This window comes from Scomber scombrus, chromosome 4 (assembly GCF_963691925.1).
Source record: "Scomber scombrus chromosome 4, fScoSco1.1, whole genome shotgun sequence".
NCBI lineage: Eukaryota > Metazoa > Chordata > Actinopteri > Scombriformes > Scombridae > Scomber > Scomber scombrus.
In genome coordinates this window covers 26810855-26832930 of record NC_084973.1, presented here as the reverse complement: position 1 = coordinate 26832930, position 22076 = coordinate 26810855, and the positions used below count along the sequence as shown (strand labels likewise).

The following is a 22076-nucleotide window of genomic DNA, read 5'->3' as shown; positions in this document are numbered from 1 at the left end:
CACAGCTAATTTGTAAAGGAAGTAGAGTGTGAAGGAAAATTGCTCATTTTAAAATAATTATTATCTTGGGGAAAGGTTTATACTGGAAATGAGGGTTTGCAACAACTGAAAAATTACTATTGATCTGACTCACGGCAGCAGTTCGGTCGACCTCATTCCTGCTGCTGAGGATGAAGCAGGCCTCGGCGTCGTCCATTCTGAGGGATTGTCAGAGAGAGACAGATGAAGAAAGGAGCAGAGACAAGCAGGGTTAATGGTTGGTGACTGTGAAGAGAACATTCAACCAAACGTTAAATTCATTATTGAATGAGATCAATGCTTTAGAGAAAATCTAGGCAGGGATGAGCGCTAATGTTCGATGACAATGGCTGAAAAGGTCAACAGTCCCATTCTAGCATGAAAACAATCTGCCTTTGGTTGACATTAGACTGCAATGTTAGAGACACATGAGTGATAGTGGTGCAATTCATTTGTGATAAAAAACCCTGCATGTACTATGGACTTAAAGAGAACTACAGTAAGAAATGCTTACAGTAATATCCTCATGTATTACCTACCTGAGTGATTTTATCTGGAACATCTAGTGCGTAAAATTGCCTCAACATCTAAACACCTGCACAACTTTGCACATTGAATTGGGTATGTAACAAAGAAAAGAGAATGGACTCCTGGACAAATTTATGACTGTGATTTCACACTGCCATGTGCTAGTGAGAGGTAGTTAGGCCCCATTGAATTTTATGTTCATAACATCACGACAAGTAATATAAAGCAGCACAACACCATCTGCCAGCAGCATGATCTCCTGAAGCAACAGTACAAGCATGAGTGGCACACTGGTGCTGAAATATATCATAAGAACATGAACAAAGTTGACAGGTGAAACATATTCCGCAATCTATCGCAGTTTCTATTTCTGCCTAGGTATATGGCCTTTGATGTGAACAGATGATCAACATGGAGTGAAATCCCATTACGTTAATGTGCAAGCAGAGGGCAGCCAAGTGGACTTGTATCTCACCCTTCAGCTGCACTTCAGTGACTCTAATTTTCCCGTGAAGGACATACATTTTAAATTTAACATGAAGTCTTTTAGCTGAGATTTTTATCCAGAACTTTTGCATTAATGTAAAAAAAAAAAAGTGCTAGGACCTGGAAAGTGCATTTCTTGGTGAATATGCCTTATTTATATATTTAGAATCAGAAATTGTATCCAACTGCTATGAAAAAAACTACATGCATAGGTATTTGTATACATGTGTCCTGCGGCATGCAGCCACTCACTTGGCCCTCATCAGGTCCTGGTCTTTGAGGGCAGATCCTTGAAGATAGATGACCCTCTGGGACCACAGAGGGATCTGGAGGATACGGCGGACTTGAATATCTATCTCAGTCGGACACAGAATCACCACATAGTAATCCTGCAAGACAAAAGAACATGAATGCATTTATTAAAACCATGCTGCAATTAGAAGCACATATAGTATACGTGCATAGTTTCTTACAATGTATGCATTGTATGTTAACTTGTGTGGTGCTTTAAGTGTGGTTCATTTGTTCCAGACCAATGAAGAAAAAATATATGGACGCCTTTTGGTTCTGGTCCGGTTCATGTTCATGCTGAATTTTTACATACAAAGCAAAAGCTGTAAGCTTGAAGTAATATGAGCTGACAGAAAGGTAAATCATTAATTAGATAGTTGGTGATGGTAATGTTGTCCGGCATTATCAGTGCTTGATGGACCCAGAAGGGAAAATTAAATTCTAGCGATTGACAACAGATCATGCTGCACTTCGCTGCACCGTTTTGCATATTTAGGTTCTCTGGTGTCTCAGAGGTCAGAAACAAAATAAGTTAGTCAAGACAAGACTGTGACTTTGCATATTATAAATTGTGACATACAGTCAGAAACAAGCCCCCACTCAAAAAAAAAAAAAAAAAACCCCAAAAAATATATATTACAAGACATTACAAGAGGATATTTGCTGTAAGGTAGCTATGAAATTGTACTTTAAAACTAGAATGATACAAATGTAAATATTAGTTTAAAATCACCTTCACACATCGGTTCAATGTATTAGTTATCTGTAGTTTAGTTATCTATAGTTTAGTGAGTAATAAAAAGTGTCCTCTCTGCATTTATGACTCCAATGTTTTAAAAAACTTTGTAAAACCTATAATTTTATAACACAGAAAATCAAACATCCAAACCCCTCTGTTTTGTCTTTCTGTTGTACCTGTAATCTTGGATGAGCGTAGAACTCGTTCAGGAAATCCATCAGCAGATCTATCTTCAATGAGCTGACACACAATACCACATGCTTCTCTGTCTGTGCTCGGTGTCGGCTGTAGTTCCCTCCTAACTTCTGGCTCTCCATCCACAGGTACGCTAGTTCTTCAAACTGACACAAATACAACAAAATCAAGATTGGGGTCAAAAGCATCAAGAATTAAATGATGGAGTGAAAATTGTAAATGCAGTAGTTTACGGGTGGCAGGAGTTCTTTGTATTGTTTCTATTTCTCAACCAATTTGCACTTTCATATGAGATATGAGAACATGTTTGTGATCCCTCCCTATAAATAAATAATACAATCAATAGTTGGATTTATCATGCAGCAAGAGTGTTCTACTGCACTGAGCCAGCATGATTTATCTGAATTTTAAAAAAGATTTGCAGAGAGATTCTGAAGCCATAAAAACACTAAAAGTAAGCTGAAAGAGATAGATAGATAGATAGATAGATAGATAGATAGATAGATAGATAGATAGATAGATAGACAGACAGACAGACAGCTAGATAGATACATACATACATACATACATACATACATAGATACATACATAGATACATAGATCAAAGAAATTATAATGATAAGACAGAAATCTAATACAAGGTTCACTAAGTGTGGAAACCGTCACAGCACTTTGGTAAACTCTGGCTTTTTACCTGCAGTGGGAGCACCACCAGAGCAACACAGATCAGGATGACCACGAGCAGCTTGGAGGGCCAGATCTGTGGTGTTACATCCCCATAGCCCACAGTGGAGAAGGTGACGATGCAGAAATAGAACGAGTCAAACAGGGACAGGTGCTTCCCAGCTCTCTCTAAGTGCTGGATCCCACAAGCTCTGCAAAAAAACAAGACATTAATAGTGCGTGACAGAATAGTCTTATATAAGACATATCTCCTGTTGGTAAATATAATTGAAATAAAACATGCAACAAAAGGATATAAGGGCAATCTGCTTCAGAGTTATAATACTATTTTATTATTCTTGACCAGCAGAGATGGTATGTAATACCTAAATAAAGAGGCCTGACACCCAGCAGTAGCCTCATAACCCACCGGTTAGAGCTACATTTCTGTCCTCCAGAGGCTGCATAGCTGGTACTCATCTCTTCCAGGAGTTTCACTGAAACTCGACTACAAAGCATTGGACTTTTCCAAACAAGTAGCCAAATGTATTTCCTAGATGGGTGAGTCTCGCTATAACTGGGTGCTGGTTAAATTGGATTTGTGTGTTTCCCACTCCACCGCTACATTGCTAGCCATACAGTGTTACAGGCGTTGGTTTAACTGGATTTATTGCTGAGTGTCTCTCGCTCTACTGCTACATCACTGGCCTGTTCCAATCTTCCAGTTGGTGCAAGGTTCAACACGTGGACCTGGAGCATTTCTCTGTGCCTATATTGCTTTAATATTTGCAGATGCTACTGGATAAAGGACTCTCTGTCACTACTATTAAAGTGTGTATTGCTGCTGTATCGGCTTGACATGTATTGGTGGATGATTGAAATATAGGGTCACATCCTCTGGAGAGCTGTTTTCTGAAAGGTGCTCTCTGGTTGCTGTAGCTTCATGTTCTGTCCACTGCCAGCGACTGTTTGCCTTGTAATTCTGATAGGTCTGGGGTTACCATGTGGCCCAACCAGCTTTACTCAGTTTGGCAGTTTTTGCCCCGCAGCCAGGTGTTGAGGAACTGCATTCTGATGTAAGTCTACTTTGTCCTGTTTTAGCTTTCACACAGTATATATATGTGTCGGCTGGATTCTGACAGTCTGATGCTTCATTTGTTTGTTATGGAGGGCACAGGAAGGGTTGTGCCTTGTCTAAACAGAGACTGTCAATAGAGTATTACAAATATACATCCTCAGGGGCTTCCAGGTCCCCCCAGTGAAATGTCATTCTATAATGAGTGTCTCCATTTCCTGGGCTGTATTGAAGGGTGCTCTACTGTGCTGCATCTGTGCTGCAACTACTTGGGCCTCTTCCTGTACCTTTGCCTACTTCTACAGAGTTAACGTGGCCACCCCAGATCCTGTGTAGGCAGTGATGTTGTCTGCTCCTTCTGTCTGCAACTAAGACACAAGCACTTGTGACCTTGTTGATATTACATACCACCTCTGGCAGTCAGGGAGAATTACATAGAATGAGAATTACAAATGTAACTTAGGTTCTGGATATTCTGGATGACCGCCATCGTTATTCAGAGTCTTGAACAGAAGACTGTGTTGGAAATGACTGCTGGCTGACAAGCCCCTTTATCCGATTGCTTGCATCATCATCAAGATCACACGTCTGACTTTGTTGATATATTGTCTCGACCTCCTGGTCTCTGGTGGTCATACAGAATTCATAAAACCATAGTTACATTCGTAACTCTTGTTTAGCCTGGTGGACTTGATATAAAAATCCAATTAGCTCCAGATTAAATGGCACCCAAGTCAATACGGCGTAGGCTACAGTTCAGTAAACACCATTGACATTCATTGACACCATTGATTGCTCTGTCAGTTCCATGTCACTGCTTGTGTTAATTCATTTGTGTCTTTTCATTGATAAATTGGAAGATTTAATGAAAGCCTGAGCTGGAGGGGATGAGGAAGTCTAAATGGACAGAGTAGAAGAGGAGGCAGGTGTTGGATGGTGGCCAGTGAATTAGTCTGCCAAAAAGCTGACGTATAAGAACAAGTGACAGCCTTGATTACACATTGTGTTATAGTGGGGGAAACCAGCAATACATAGGAAATGAAGAATGATGGCCATGTATGTATTGTATTCTGTATATGTATTCTTTGTATTGTATATTTAAGCAACTGAATTGACATCCAATCAAGCAAAGTTTCCTTGGTGCATCACTATGTATTTCTAGTTTTTCTAGTTAAGTTGACTGGACTAAACTTTAAAATGACAAGATGACCTTAAAAAAGCCCAAATTAAATTGTTTCCCAAAACGTTCAATACATAATTTCTATTTACTTGTATGAGCTAACAGTTAACTGGCTTAACTGGTCAACTCCCAACACTTTACATTTTGTCCCTCAGTCTAATTTCACAAGAAAATGTTTGAGAGATGTTTTAATAACTTCATTTTCTGTTCTCAAGACATGTACAATACTAAATGTGCTGCTAAAAAAAAAATTCTGGGTCATGTGGTGCAATCTACAGGGAACAGAGCAGAAATGGTCAGAGTTGCCTTTCTGTGACTAACAACAAGAATCGATGTTCACTCACCCGGTGAAAACCAGACACAGTAAGGTGCAGATGAGGATGAACACCTGGTTGAACATGGCTGAGTGGGTCCTCTGGATGGCACGATGGAAATCATTCTGGAGAGAGGAGGAGAGATACGTTACATAGGCAGGTAAATGAAGCTATCAGTCTACTGGATATAGTTTTTTGTTGTTGTGTATATCAGGTTTTCCTAATTTAATTACATTTTTCATACTGGATTACTCCGTGCAAAGTTTATAGATTCTCGATAAATCTACATCAGATCCATTAGTGACCCAATGCTTGAAAAAGTCAGATACTGTCTTCACATTCATTGTCTTTGCATCAATTTTTACAGATTCTTCCCTGTCTAAATATATTGGTGGAGAAAATTAAAAGATGGTCTAAATACAAATGAACACAACAACATTTTTTACTTTCACCATCCTGCCATGTATTTGCTACACAAAATCAACATCCATCTCCGCTGTACTCATCTTGAAACGTGGGATCTCACGACTCATTTTCAGTTGCACCTTGTTAGCATGTTCTGCCTAACACCGCCTCTCCAAACTGCCCCTGCCTTCTCTCCATGTGCTGGCCCCAGATTCTACCATCTGCCCAACTACCGCCTTGGCATGAAGCTCTCACTCTGTCATGATCTCGCCTGAATCACAGCAAGAGCACACCCTACACCAGTTGGATATTATTTAATTGCTATGAATGCTATGTACCAGTCATTTTGCACCTACTATACATCCTGGACAATATGGATATTATAACACCAGATTTCAAGGAATTTCATATTTTTATTAAATGCTTAAAAATGTACATCTTTCATTTGTATTATCACCTTTATCTAACCTCCAGAAAATGCAGCTGGTGGGAAACTCAAGATGAGTTGAATGAGTGCAAGTAATTGCTAGCTCTCTAAGTAATCGACCGTATAAGACATATATCTTAAAAAGCTTGCTGTAGGGTCTGTTCAGTCCTAAACTAGCCTGAGTTGGATTCATTTCAGTTCTTTGGAAAAATCGTGTCTCAACTCCCTGCAATCTGTACTCCAAATAACCCAGTTAACCTGAACAAATGGTTTTAGTTTTGTTAGCCAACTAATTAGCCACAAGGCAAATGTATCAATGTAATCAATGTCCTATTGTAGTCAATAACACTAGCTTCCTGAGTGTATATTGGCTGGTGTGCTAATCAAATGGGGTTTAATAGAAGAAAGAAATTAAGCTGCTCAATTTATTTCTCTTAGAGCCAATAGTCCGCCTGAGGATGGAAAATGGATAGAAAACCTTAAAAGTGATAAAACCTAAGCAGTTTCTGGGTGAACTCTTAACTCAACAGTGCTACAGTATGTACAGTACAGTAGTATAAATATGCTGACAAGTACTTACAATCATGTTCTCCAGGGCACCTTTGGCAAGCCAGCAATTAAGAAATACAGGGACAAATATGTTTGTCAAAGGAGGCCAGAAGATCTAAAGGAAGAAAGGAAGAAAGGGAGGAATATATCAGTGAAATACTAATCATTTAAAATACTTGAAAAGGAAAAATTAAGATATGTAATTGAATATGCCACTGGCAATTATTTATAAAGGGTATCTGGGAGGTAAATTGTTTAGTATCGGATGAGGTTCAAATGGCAGTGACATTTCATAATTAGATAGCTCAGAGCAATCTGAAACCAAAATGGCCTTCAGCCTAAATAAAGGTGCCTGTGCTAATCCTGTTTATTTTTGTGGAACAGATTGATCGATTGATGAAGATAATTACTCACCGTGATTATAAATGGCACTGTATTCATCATCTCCAATATGAAGGATATCTGGAAAAACTGCTCCCAGATGTTCCCCTGGAAAGTAAATTGATGGTAAATTATTCATCGAGCCAGTGCATTCATCTTAGCAGTAATAACTGCAGTAATAACTATAAAAATGTTTGTATTTTTCTGAACTGATCAAAGCTTGGATGAAGTAGTGCGGTAATTATTCTCGGGTTCAGCAACAACACACCGCATTGACCCGATTATTGCTCTTACAGTATTCAAAGCACATGCTGGTTTATGGTGCATAGCTACTGTAACACCCACAAGAGTTTATAGATCAATAATTACTCCTGCATTTTCCCCAATTAAATCTATTTTTTTAACATCATTACATTCTTCTAGATTTTAAAACTTTGCGTTAAGTATTTTGGAGACTCTGCTTTTGCTTTGTGTTATGTAAATGATGTTTATTAGCATCCTCTCATTACTATCATGTGCTGCAGCATGCATTTAAAATTGCTGATAATGAGGCAAAGCTTAAAGCAGTTTTTCAAAGATAAGATTCTTTTGAGTCTCGCAGTTCTTTGAGGATCCTGGCAAGATGCAGACTCGAGCTTCAAAAAGAGCCAGTGACCACATATGCTATAGATACAGAGAGAAAAATCGATTGGGGCACTTAATCACCCAATCCATAAGTGGGATTGTATACTGACTGCACTTTTCAAGTAAAGCAGAAATTAGAAATCGCAAGTCGCAAATGTTTAATTCCTCACCAACTGCAGAAAAGGAGATTTTTAGTATTTGCCCCTCATAAGAGACAAGCAAAGAAAAAACAAACGGCAAGACATAAAAGATGAATAATAGATAGCCATATAATGAAACCCAGACCAAACTTTAGAGGACCACCACAGGATAAGGAGCTGAAATCTATCAGGCAACATGTCTAAGAGGCACTTCTAGCCTCAGAGAAGCAAAGTTAAAGCTAAGGCTTCTTATGCCCACTAATTAGGGCGGTAACAATTGCATACAAAGACCGTCTGTTGCTGCTTGTATGAACTTGAGTTACGGTATTTCAATAATGTTATCTATACATGATTGTCCCTTTAAATGTGTATGAACTAAGGACAGGAGTGCATCCCTAGAGGACCTCTAGATGAAACCCAAATTGCACTCCCAGCTCTCAGAGGCCATTTATATATAACTTGTTTCTGAGGCAGAGTACAAGAGGTCTGAATCTAAATTTAGTGGCAAAAGACTGCTGGCCTGCTGTTTTTGATGGGTCGACTTGGCACTGGCAGTTGGACTGGACACTGAAAGCTCAGCCAACAAAAAAGAATAAATGGCCAGTGCTGGTCTTTGATCAGACAGCTGTAAGACATCAAGATATGGGTTACAGAGCCAAACCTTGGATTGTGGACCAGTTCCTTACCTTGTAGCTGAGATATGTGATAAGCATGGTCTCCAAGAAACTGATTAAGGCCACTGTCACCTAGAGCAAAGCAAAGAAGGAGATAAATGAACCCAACAATTGCAAACTTGTCTCTTTTGGCTGTTAAACCTTCACTGAGGAACCACTGTGCTCTGCAATGCTTTTATCTAATAAATGCCTGCTGATGTTTTGGGTTGAATCCTGCATTGAGATTCCGACAAGGCAGTGGAATTTGATTTATGAGTACTCTGTAGCGTTGGTACTCTTACCTGTATCGCCCATACAGGAACCCGTCTGTTAACCCAGAAAATCAACTCCCTATCCAAAAGCAGAAGAAAAATGTCTTCACGTTTCAGTGCATTTGCATATAATTACAACATAAGATGACGAACACGCTTCGGTTTACAACTGTATGCTGTTTTCAGTAAAACATACCAGTTGATTTCATCTGACTGTGTTGTATTAGTCCAAGTGTTGTTCCGACACAGTGCACTGTGGAGAAAATAGCAACAAGGGAAACACAAAAAGAGTGTGAGAGTGTATTCAGTTTAAATATGCCCACTGGGAAACATTTCCATCAGTTGGTACTGTATGTTACCATAAAGAACAAACCCAACGTGTGTCTTACAGCCGCTGGCAATGAACAGATGATCTACAACTTACATGACTGCACAGAAACGGCAACTTGGCATCATTTTTTTCCCCACTTACCTGATTTAGACACCCAAATGCACGCACTCCAAACAATAAATTGAATAATTGTATTACTAATAAGACAAATGCATCCACACTCTTAATCTATACATAATGTTCGGGTCAAATGTGACCCATTCGGACATTGAAAAACAATAAAAACACCCTAAATTAAATTATTTATGCCTGAAATGACCCAGAATGTACAAAAATGAAAATAGTTCAAAATGATTTATTTGTGTGCACCATTCAAATGTTGCATGCCTCAGTTTCAATGAGTCAATGAAAATAATTATGGCTATTAAGTTTTCATTTTGGATAACATGAGATCATAATAGTGATTGTGAATGTATTTTCACTATAAACAAACAGTGTCAAAACCATAAGACAATGTGGTTAAAAATTTGATATATGCACTAATTATATCTGAATACTTAAGTAGGGTCAGAATATTAACAGTATCTAAGGGTTAATTCTTATCATAAATGTTGAATTAAATTTTAAGTTTAAGTTATTTGTTTTAGGAATAATTCTCAATTCTCAAAAAACCCTAAAAATGAATAATCTTTTATAAAAATTAGATTCTCTGCTGCACAGATCTCCTTTCACTCATTTGTTGTTCTGTGCACATGGCAGCGGGAAAATATTTTTCCTCTGACATACGGCAAGTCATCTGGTTGGTTTGGACTTAATACAGGAAAAAAAACAAAAAAAAAACACACAGATGGATTGTATGAACAGTGATGCTTCCACAATGTCTGAGTTATTTCTAAGAAGAGCAGCACAAAGATAAAATAAAGATTGTAAAGATTATGAGGTGGCCACAATTAATCGTACAATAAAAAGCAAGTATTGAGAAAACATTTACACATCTGGAAACGGAGATAATCAGTGAGTGGGCGATAATGATGTAGAGTGTGACGGTCACCTTGGGGTATCATGGGGATTATCCAGGCTGACTCTCACTATGTAGAGGACACAGGTGAGAATCTTCAGGGAGAAGTTGAACAGGCGGATTCTCAGGCCTGCGGATCCACAAAAACAAAAACATCTGAAGTAACAGAGAGAGTGATAATCAGCTAAATTAGATCTCTGGGGTTTTCCTCACAGTGTTTACTTTCAAGCTAAACGCCCTCTTTATTTATTTTGTCACCCTTTTTTCCCCACAGATGTCTGAAGTTCGAACCCTCCGGTGTTATGACTTTCTCTGTGATTAAGAGTCGACTGCAGACGGCAGACCCGGTCGGATCTCTCCTCAATACAAAGTTAGCAGGCCTACTGCTTGAGCACCGGTCTAGGTGCAGGAATTGCCTCAAGTGAACCACCTTAAGTGACTATATCTGTCGAAGCCCTGAAGCATGACTAATGCAGCTCCTCCGTGCTGCTCTAGCACCCTGTCATAACTGATTTCCTTTGACGTGTAACTTTCAAATCCTCTAAGAATAACACCAGCACTTTTATGGGCTAAAACTGTGACGAATGATGCACCAAGATAACGACTGGTGTGAAAGTGCAGAAAAAGTTGGGACGGATGATAAAGTTTGTGGAATCAGAGTTTCCTGTTTGAATAAGTGCAGGTTTATACTGATAAACACTCAAATGACCTGCACCAGCAAATATGAATATAACAGAAACTTGGCTGCAGACTTCCCTGCTAGCCAGAGGGGGGTGCTAGCTGTATTACGCATTTCTAATCAGCTTCAGCAGCTACCTAATCTGTCCTGACACAACCTCCTTAGATGAAGCCAGCGTCAATGTTAAAATGACTTGAAGCAGGACAAACAAATAGCACCGCAATGATACGGAGCAAAAGACCCCTGCAGCCAAGTGTGACATTTTCATTACTGCAATGTTTTATGTCAAAGACTGTGGGGGTTTAGTGATAATGACAAGTGGGCAGAGAGAGAGAGCAGACCCCTGCTAGAGCCGAAGATATGTTAACAACATGCTGCTACCAGAGACACAGTTATGGTAAATGGACTGCATATTTTAGCGCCTTTCTAGTCTCCCCACCGCTCAAAGCAGTTTGAACTACAAGCTACATTAATCCATTCACACACACACGCACACACACACTCATATACTGATGTTTCTGATCATTCGCACTCACACAACCCTCAGGAGCAATTTTGGGGGTTCGGTATCTTGCTCAAGGACAAATCGACAAATGGACTTGGAGGAGCCGAGGATCAACTCGCTCTTCCTCCTGAGCCACAGCCGCCCTGTAGTCTACATTTTTACAACAAGATGTAAATGAATGGCTTCCTGGCACAATGCACCAAACTGCTGAAGTGCACCGCTATCTCTGTTGTGGTATTGTCAGTTTTAATGAGGAAAAACACTGCAGTCGCCTTGCCTCCATATCAACCACACTCTTCAAGTCCAAGCTGCACTATAGTGTGCACACCCAAATATACAGTAAAAATTAATCAGCTAATGTAATAATGAAAACAGAAAAACTCCAATGGAGAACAGAAATTGGATTTGCATCATCACAGCCTGCAATTTCCTACATTATGCTTTTATTTACTCATTTAAGCCCTGAGCATATCAAGGAGCAGCAAGCATTTTACCATTTGCATCGTGAGAGAAAAGCAGCAATGGTGTGACGTTCACTGCCGGCTGTACTTACTTGACCTTTGGTTTTTGATGAAGAAAAGCTTCAGCCTCTCCTTGAAGGTGTTTTCGTTCACGTAGAACTCCACCTGCACCCTGTGGGGAACAGTGACATGATGTCGGCGTGCAGAGACATGAACATTTAGAGGCCCCCAACCCCCACCAACACATAATATAATAAACACACACACACACAACAGAAATGTATAACACGTTACCAAGAGTGACAGTGAATTACATTTGACCGAAAAGTGCAATGGTACCATACTGAGCATAACATTTGAAGTGCTACTTACAGTAGATGTGACAATGGTTGTGGTCCAGGCATGTTTACATTCACCTAAATATGATTTCACAATATTTTACACTGCTGCACAGTTTTAGTAGAAATCCTTCAGCTCGTAGAATACAAACCTGTTTTCATCTAAGCTACAGCTTCAACTGATGATTACTTTCATCATCGATTAATTTTTGGCCTATAAAATGCCAGAAAATAGTGAAAGATATCTGTTATAATATCTTAGAGCTCATGGCGATGACTTTAAATGTCTTTTTTTCTGAATAACAGTGCAAACTCAAAAGATATTCAAGTTATTATCCTGTTTGACAAAAAAGCCTCAACTCATCACATTTGAGAAGCTGGATTCAGAAAAACCTTTTGCACTTTTGCTTTTAAAAGTGACACAAACAATTATTCAGTTATAATAGTTTAAGATGTATTTTTCTGTCCATCAACAAATTGATTAACTGACTAATTGGTGCAGCTCTTAACTAAGCCTTTTTTCAACAACGGTTAAATATAATTTTAAAACAATTTGCCAAACTTGAAATTAAACAATATAAAATTTAAAGCTGCAACGATTAGTTGATTAATCAATCACCAGAAAATGTATTGTCAACTAGTTTTTCTTACAGTACAGATACAGTAAGAGATGAGACATTTCTGGTTCCAGCTTCTCCAATGTGAGGATGTTCTGCTTTTCTCATATTAACATTCAATGTCATCAACTTGAACATATTTCAGTTTTTCAAAACAATAAACTTCTTAATCATGGGAAAAAAACGTCAGACTTATTGATAATGAAAATAACTGTTCATTGCAGCTCTCAAGTCATGATTTCCAATAAGTAAACAATCTGACCAAGCATTAAACAATCAGTAAAGGTTTCCAATATGAAAAAAAGACTACCAACCACATACATTATGCAGATCTATCTCAAGAAAAGAAATACTGTGTATAATTCCCTACAGATTAATTCAGTTTCTCTCTATATACCACCAGTCATTATGCATAGGTCCCTCTTCACAATGTAAAGGTATCAGCCTACAAATACATATGCACCCTTATGTGCAGCACCAGTACTTGTATTTTTCATATACCGCCATTATCTTAATGGCGCACTTTGCTGTGATGCATACACTCATTGTAAAGACATGACACGCACGCTGAGTTAAAGCTAAGGTTAGTGTTTTTAATTAATCTTCTGAGACATTAGGCTGTATCAGTTGGGTCGAGACTCTTCGTGCATATGAATTAGAGGGGTAACTTGAAAGAGCTTGATTTATATTGAACACTAACACAAAAGCATTCATTAATAATAACTGACAATCATCTCCTACTTAAAACTACAGTACAAATGACAAAGCCTAAGCTATTTAAAGGGGGTGTGAGGGGGTGGGAAGGCGGGGGAAAGGGGGAAAGGGGGCACCAAATGATCACTTAAAGACAGATTATGATGTAGCCACTGCAGGTAGGATAAGATGGATGCAGGTAGTGAGACTAGCCTATTAATGATTTCTGTACTGTCAAGGGCTCGGTGTTACTAATGAGCATAGAAGGGATATAATAATAATAATAATGTCCTTGCCGTTACAGGAATGACTCTCAGAGCTTCCACCTTGTCTTACAAGACGAACACGGGGTCAGCGCAAAAAGACGAGAGGAGAAGAGAGCAGGAGGGCAATTACGGCAGCCAACTCCGCAGGGAGGTTTGCATGGGTAGATATAGAGTGTAGGTGGAAGAGAGAGAGAGAGAGAGAGAGAAAGAGAATATGAGAAATGCAAGCTATACCCCCACCAACCCGTCATTCTCACGGCTGTATCACCATGGCGACAGCTTCCAAGGCAGGAAATATCCACTCACGTGTTTGTGTTTCCAGTACAGGGAATCAGCCGTAGACACTCACACACATGCACACAAACATACAGACAGAAACAAACAATGACATACTCTTCTCTATAAGCAGTAACCACACTCTCACCTCTTTCTCAACCCCGGACTCCATCCTAACCAACACTCAGCCATAAAAAAAAATGTGTAAAACCACATAAGCTGAGCAGAAGTAGAAGCAGTAAAAGACTAAAGCTGATCAATAATGGATGTTGTTCAGGCAGTCTTCATTGACGCCTGCCGTTTGAACAGATGTGGACGACCGCTACAAAAGGCTGCAATGTTTACTCAGCGTGCTGGTACATGCAATTACACTTCACATAGTGAACACAGCTAAAGAGAGCTGAAATCTGACTCCAAAATAAACTCTGATGTAATAATTGTAATGATGTAATGATGCTGCTTTTTTGTTGTTGCTTTTTTTGGTTTGACAACTGAGCCTCGTGTGTGTTTGCTTTTCATGTGTGGAGGCTTAATGACGATAGAGTGACGTGCCCCTTCTTCTAATAACAATCTAATATGAGGATTTCCCCTTTTAGTAGTATTTGGACAGAGGTGGAAGTGTTGGACCTGTGTTCTTTTGTGTCAGCAATTTTCTTCTTTTATTTGCATTTTAAGAAAATATATTTAAAAAAATAATGCTTGATTTATGTAGCACAGAAAAGGAAAATGACATAAAAAAGATTTTTAAAAAATACTAATACTAGTTCATCAAGCAAGTTAAGTAGATTAATAGGTAAACAGACTAATATTTTAGGCCAGAGGATATATTATACCAGTGTACAAACAAGAGCCAGGTACCATATATATATAAGTACTCTCACACACCCACACAAACAGACTTACACATATGTGCACACACGTGAATATGTGCACACTTATTCACACAAACACATATCCATAAACAAAGTGAGAGATAGCAATACAATTAATCTTACAGTTTTTTAGTTATCACATTTAGGGTCACTAGAAGTATTATGTGTTATGTACCTCACCATTTTCCCATCTTTCTTCAAAAGTATGTACTTGATTTATGATTCTCAGAGTTATTTAATCAATTTCATACATTTACTTTATAAGTTGCTTAGAGCCTAACCTGATATGGAAACTCATTGTTAAGTCCTTTGAGGGATAAAAGTTTGCAAATTAAATATTGAGTATACTTCTCTTCAATTTCATCAAAGTTACCACTTCTCTCTCTCCGTCAGAGTCACCTTTTCAATGTCCTGGAACCTGAATGATGAGATGTCATGTTCAAAGTCATTGAAATGTACATCTATCATTTCTCCTCATGGAGCACTTGTGTTCATTTATTCTCTGTTTTAATGAAGTTTTAACTACATGGGCTAACCCACAAGGATGATAGCAGTCCATTTCAATGACGTTATGACATCTCATCATTCAGGTTCCAGGACATTGAAAAGGTGACTGCCACAGATGTGAAGATATCTCCTTTGGAAAAAAAGAGAGTTTGAATGCCTTAAAATTGGAGCGAGAATGTATTAAAATGGCTACAAATCCCACGTTGTTCACCCACATTGACGTGATCCCCAACAATCACCCTCAAAGCTAGAAGGTGGCAATATACCCTAATAATAATTGCTTTATTTGAAATCCAAAGTGTTGAATTACAGCAACAGAATGATGAAATGTGTGTCAATGTCAAACACTTACAGACCACACTGTTTTCACCCACCCGGCCAAGCTAACAGAAAAAGCCCTTAGTGCTACATACACCATAATTATTTTTTATTTATGTTCATACAATTAACAGCCACACGAGTGTAAACGATGACTCTAGCCTCTTACCATGTTTCTATCATAGTTCCAACTGAGGCAACAAATAGCAGCACTTCTTCCATATTAGCCGACTGCCAACGACTGTAAACTCACAGCAATACCTTTTAAGTACTTGCACTCCTTTCTTTGGGATCCTGGTCGTCTGTGAACCATCACCACTAATCTATGGACATCAGCCAGACTGCCCAATGTAAACAGGAGCAGTCTGAACATCCAAGAAGCCAGAAGACATCTACAACAGGATGGTACTTCTTAACATGAGGAGAAGACACACCCCTCACTTCACTTCAGGCAATGCATAACCCAGGAATGTTTGCATGTAATCACAAAATACCATGTGTTTCTTCATGTATATAACGTAGCCATTCAGAATATGTGCCAGTCAGTAAAAGTGTAACCTGAGAAAAAATCTGATTGTGGTGGGACATGTGATCAAATGTTTAGTATTAAGTCAAATTTGTTGTCTCACAAATGAAAGTAAATGGTCAAATTTTAGCCAGCCACTCAAAAGATTATCTTTTTTTTTTTTTTTGGCTGGTGACTAAAGCAAATCTACCAGCCACTTGTACATTTTACCAGCATTTGGCTGATGGATGGTGCTAATTTTATGCCCGGTGAGACACACACACACACACACACACACACACACACACACACACACACACACACACACACACACACACACACACACACACACACACACACAGCCATTGCCAGTGATAGGATTACAATTTTATGCACCCTTGCCTGAAACACTGAAAGACCATAACTGCTTTGAAGACTCTGTAAATAAACAAACGGCTTGTTGACCTCAAGATAATCTCCGACAGAACAGAGCCGTTCAAACGCCTGCATTCATTCTGCTGTTGACAAAAAATATATAAAAAGGCAGCTGCTCTGTGACACGTGGGATGTTTGTCAGTGTTGCAGTGGCAAGCAAAGGTGCACAGCAATATCATTTAGCCTTGGGGCACAGATGATCATGGGCACTGTGGGAAGAAGCTACAACACATGTCACAGTTCTGCATGCATCACAGAAGTTTGATCAAAACAGTATTTCATTTCCTGCCATTTTCTGCACAATGTGGTACTGTAGAGAGCAAAGAGAACATTTGTCAGCATAAAATCAACATAAACATAAAACACCAACAACAACATAAGTAAGTAAATTAAAACAAGAGTTGGCATGGCAACAAATGTGGAAATCATTAGATCAGTTATCTCAAACCAATCAGGTGGCTTAAATAAACCTGCCTGTTGTATCATAGCACATAGCCCTTCTGGCTTAAGGCCTTTTTCCACATTAATACTGCAAATTATCTTGCAAGCAGCACAGCATCAGTCTTTCCCATCAAAGCCTGAATACTAATTTCATATTATCGGATTTCAAGTTTGTCTGCTCCCCCCTCTTGACAAAGTAAACCGTTGAAAATAGAAACATTTTCAGACACCACCACCTTTTAGACATGTGCCTGATATAAAAGCTGCAGAGATTCTAAAAATATTACTCTCATTTTCTGCTTCTGTTTCAGCTTGCCTGCATCTAAAAACCTCAGGTGGTGAAGGTACTCGTCGTCCAATATCTTCGTTACGGTATTCCAACAGCACAAAAAAAAAGTTGAATGGGCTTCGGGCCAGACACGGGCTGTGAGAGTACTTTGTCAAATGGATAGTGAAGCCAGAAGGCTCAAGAGGAAAGTGTACAGTTTCTGTTATTATCAGCAGGGGGGGTAATCATTTTAATGGGAGCTGAGTGGCCTGTGGATCAACATAATAGAGCAGGTACGGGTCATTTCTGATCCTTTGAGGTATCCTTACACTGTGTAACCTGCTATATATATGCATGGGAGTTTTGGAGAGGGTATTAACATCCATGTATGCGCACATAGCGTGTGTGAAGGACCTAGATGAGCCTGGAGCATTGTGTTGTAAAACACTTTGTACGAGGTAACGTGAGTGCACTGTAGCAGAACTTATAAATTAAGTTTAAGCTTTGAATCAGCATTTGAAAGAAGCTGATTCAAAGCAGCTGTCACTTGTCTTTCAAGGTCTTTCAAAGGGCTCGAGCTCAAACGTGCTGTCATGATAACAATGCTGCTCACTTTATTGAGGACGATGCAATTTCTGTGAAAAATTAATCTCGCTGTTGAATGAAGTCAAAATTTTGAAAACTTCAGAGCCGGATTGCTGGATAGTTGGAGAGCAGTCCTTGACAAAGCAATTTCACATAAAAGGGATGTTCCTCAAAAGGCGGAAGAGACGCTGAACACAACATTACCAACCTAGAAAACTCTTGGGTCAACTCAGAGGGTTTCAAACAATGTTAGCTGAGCGCCATGTTTGCAAACTAATATCATACCAACACTATACTGAGTAACACATTTTAAGATGTTACTCTATTTCAAGAAATTCAAAGTAGATCATAGCAATTAAAAGAAAAAATACAATTATTTACAATAAACTGCCTTCCAAATAAAAAATTGAAACTTCTGTATAGACTATTGTGCAATATTAGTATTTCAGGTTTACCATTTCTTTCAGCTCAGCTGTGTGATTTTTTTTTTTTTTCATTTTAAAATCTGTGCAAGATCAATATCACACTCTTTCTGACAACACCAATATTCCTCTTGTACATAATTTTACTATATTTTTGAATTCCTAATTGTTCTTATTGCTTGTTTGCTAGTTATTTATTGTACTTAATTATTTTTATTGATGCTATTTTTCTATTTTTGCGATCCACTTTGCTGCTGTAACACTGTAAATTTCTCCATTGTGGGATTAATAAAGGATTTTCATATCTTAAACAAGACAGACTTACATTTCAAACAAACAGAGACTAAACTAAACCCTACATTAAAGAGCACACTATTCTACCTCTTCTCACTTGATTTGACTTCTCTATGAACTGGAAAATTTAAAAACAGTGTCTTCTGTTTGCACACAGTACCACTTTTTCCAAAAGTAGGACAATGTGTTCATATCAAAACAGCCTTTTCACTCTCACTATGGAAACAGCTGATGATGAATGAAGACTTCACTTCAAGTACCCAGCATTATAAATGAAGGTCACACAGTGTCAGATAGAGCCTTCAAAAATGTACATCATCTGTAGTTCAATGCGTTTCAGGAAATATTAGTTATAATATCTGCTACCTACCAACTGTCGCTATTCAAAGACGTCTCTGTATCACACGGCTGCTCCTCCATATTGAGATGAACTAGTCTAGGTGTTTTGAGTGCCTGCTAAGGATGCACCTCGAGCGGCTGTAACCAAGATGACCTCAAAGGTTTCATAAAGATGCACTTCTTCCCTTTCTTTCACTGCTCGTTCAGAAACCACAACCTTTGGTTCCAGCTCATTACTACCAGAATAGAAAGCATTTCCTGCCATGTTTTGAAGTATTTCCTTTAGTAGCAGAGGTAGTTTTGTTATTGTAGCAGAAACACAAAAGAAATGATTCAGTTACCACAGTTGCTGAATATGTGTTGCTGTGTTTAGGATCAGTATTGCCTTAACATGTTGCTATGATTCATTTCATGCAAAAAAAGAAGAAGAAAAAGTATGCTGTTTGCCTGAAATTGCACATTCAGTATCAGAACAACCAAAGGGAAACAGTTGAGGGAAACACTTGCATGTCAACACATACTTATGGCTTAGCACTTAGCACATCCCCAAGGATCACAATCCATTTTCCTATAGCAGCAAACACCACACTAAAGCAGCAATCTGACACAGTTGAGTGCTGAAGCCACTGCAGAAGATTGCCTCAGTGTGAGCTAAAGTCCTCCTATTAGCTGCATACTGGTGACAAGAATAATAATTGACTATAGACACAATTTTAGAAAAGGTCCCCTACTTCTCTCTGGAAGTAAAAGCTGAAAATAAAAGGCCTCTGTCTTTTAATTTATAGCTTGGTACTAAGTCTATCATTAATGATACATGATGCTTTAATTAGATCCTATTTTGGGGCATGTTAGCTTGATTGACAGGTATCTTAGCTGCTGTGGTTATCACTTGCTAGCCCACCTACTTACATCTAGTGTTCACACTTTAACCAAATTTGGATTTGGTGGTTTCTGTAACTGTCAAGATTATGAAGAATTATTAACCTCAATTAGAACTTGAAAATGTCCCTTATGAGATGTACAAATGATGCCGTAGTATCTACAATCTTGTTTTATAAAGTTTAAAGCTCAGTCTAAATGTGCACTTGCAAATTTAGTGCAGCAGACTCATTCTCAAGAAATCCAGAGTAGCCAAATGCTGCTATCTATTAATCTGGAAGCCACAAATCTTTGAAACTAAAAGTAAAATTGTAATGTTTTCTGGTGCCTGTTGTTTTTATGCATTTATGAAACTATACAGAGCTATTCATGCTGTAGCAAAACACATACACAGGTTGAAACTGTGTTAAACATTCTTATGATCAGAGACTCCTCAGCATGCACAGTCCACAGTGAGTACAGGACAAGAAAGTGACATGTTATCAGCACCAACGTCACACCTCTAACCTGTAGATTATCTCTGCTAACATGATTGATGCTTCAAGCCCAGATCTTACATGAATGATACTGACAGAGAGAATACACATCCAAGTCATGTGACAGATAAGACGCCAGGAGAAAGCTAATAAAAAAAACAAAAACATACAACGCTGCCTTTTCACCATTTACTGTGGTGTGATCGAATGTGACCTAAATCTCTGATAGGGTTAAATGTTTTATTTGAGTTTTCTTTGAGCCACAACAACTGTTGAAAAGGTAGCCACAAATGAACGAGTTACTCTCAGCATTCTTTACCATCACCATTACAATCATTGCCCACTTTGCAGGTCATGGCACTTAAACCTCAAGACATTATTTCTATATACAGTATATGCTGAATAAAAAGTGAACAGTGGTATGTGCTCTGGTTGTCATCCTTTGTACAGTTACCACTGTAGACATAATCCATGCCATGCAAGCATGATGCTGCCAGGGACTTACTGGGCATTGGTTGAGTCCATACTGTACTCCTCCTGATACCTGGACACAGCACACATGGACACAGATAGGCACAGGTTAGGAAAGAGTAGGGTCGAGGAAGCAGGGAAGGGAAAGAACGGGGGGTAGAAAGCAAGGAAAGGAAAGGAAAGGATGCCACTGCAATTTTTCTAGCATTCACTTGCATCTCAGGTCAGAATGCACCATATTACAACCTTGAGGGATATTTTGAATATTTTGTGCAGCAAGAAGGTCTAAAGTGGGATCTGATGCAATGGGGAAATGCATGAATGAATGGAATATGTTAGAAAGGAGATGTGTTCTTACTGCACAGTTTGGACCTGCTGTCAAAACATTTCCAACAAGGTTTTAATGACTCACGCTCCAAATCCACATTAAATAGACATCATTACAACCGTTATGGTGATGTCTGAGGTATTGAGGAGATGCAAGGCAAACGCTACACAATAAGTTCATCATAAACAATGCTTCAGTGGACTGAAGAACAGTTGTTAATGCAAACCACGGGGGATCAGCGGACACGCCCTCTTTGGTCAGTCTCATTGACGGCCGTAATGAGATGACCAGGAAGAGAGGGGAGCGTGTAACACTGAGAGAACTGACAGATAGACACACACCCAGTTATAGATCTAAATCATTGGAAAAACAGGGCCAGGGGTCAAAGGTTAAACATGAATATAAACATGCAAAACAAATTGACTCATGTACTGGCTTCATGTATACTGTTTGATTTATTCTGTGACAGAGTACCACTCAGTATATCAACAGTAATCAAACTTACAATCACATGGGCTCCTCGAGACAGAAGCTCACATCAGTGATCCCAGCAAAATGTTTCTTATCACACTGGATATTTAAAACTGGTGTAACTAATAACATTAATGGTGACTGCGTTCCCTTTCGGTGGTCCAGGTCTAGAGGCTTGGTACTGTGCAAGTTTACTCTCAGGCTCTGGTTTACTGAGACATCAATTAAGTGGAGGCATTATTAATGTTATTAGTTACACCGCAGCCTTTCCTGCTGTGACAAGGCGAAATGTCATCACAACAAGAAAACAAAAGTTTTAATCTTCACATCCTGGACTGAAA

The 22076-nt window shown here is 38.9% G+C and overlaps 1 protein-coding gene across 1 annotated transcript in view; it reads right to left on the bottom strand.

Moving 5' to 3' along the window:
• kcnt1b (potassium sodium-activated channel subfamily T member 1b) overlaps positions 1-22076 on the bottom strand; it is a 73680-nt gene that overhangs the window by 21201 nt on the left and 30403 nt on the right. Inside the window, exons 4-14 of the mRNA XM_062417213.1 lie at positions 12027-12106; positions 10321-10419; positions 8971-9020; positions 8702-8761; positions 7285-7359; positions 6902-6985; positions 5520-5614; positions 2952-3132; positions 2239-2403; positions 1285-1421; positions 134-197 (exon numbers count right to left, since the gene is read on the bottom strand). Of these exons, the coding sequence (XP_062273197.1) occupies positions 134-197; positions 1285-1421; positions 2239-2403; positions 2952-3132; positions 5520-5614; positions 6902-6985; positions 7285-7359; positions 8702-8761; positions 8971-9020; positions 10321-10419; positions 12027-12106 (1090 nt within the window). The remainder of the gene's footprint in view (positions 1-133; positions 198-1284; positions 1422-2238; positions 2404-2951; positions 3133-5519; positions 5615-6901; positions 6986-7284; positions 7360-8701; positions 8762-8970; positions 9021-10320; positions 10420-12026; positions 12107-22076) is intronic.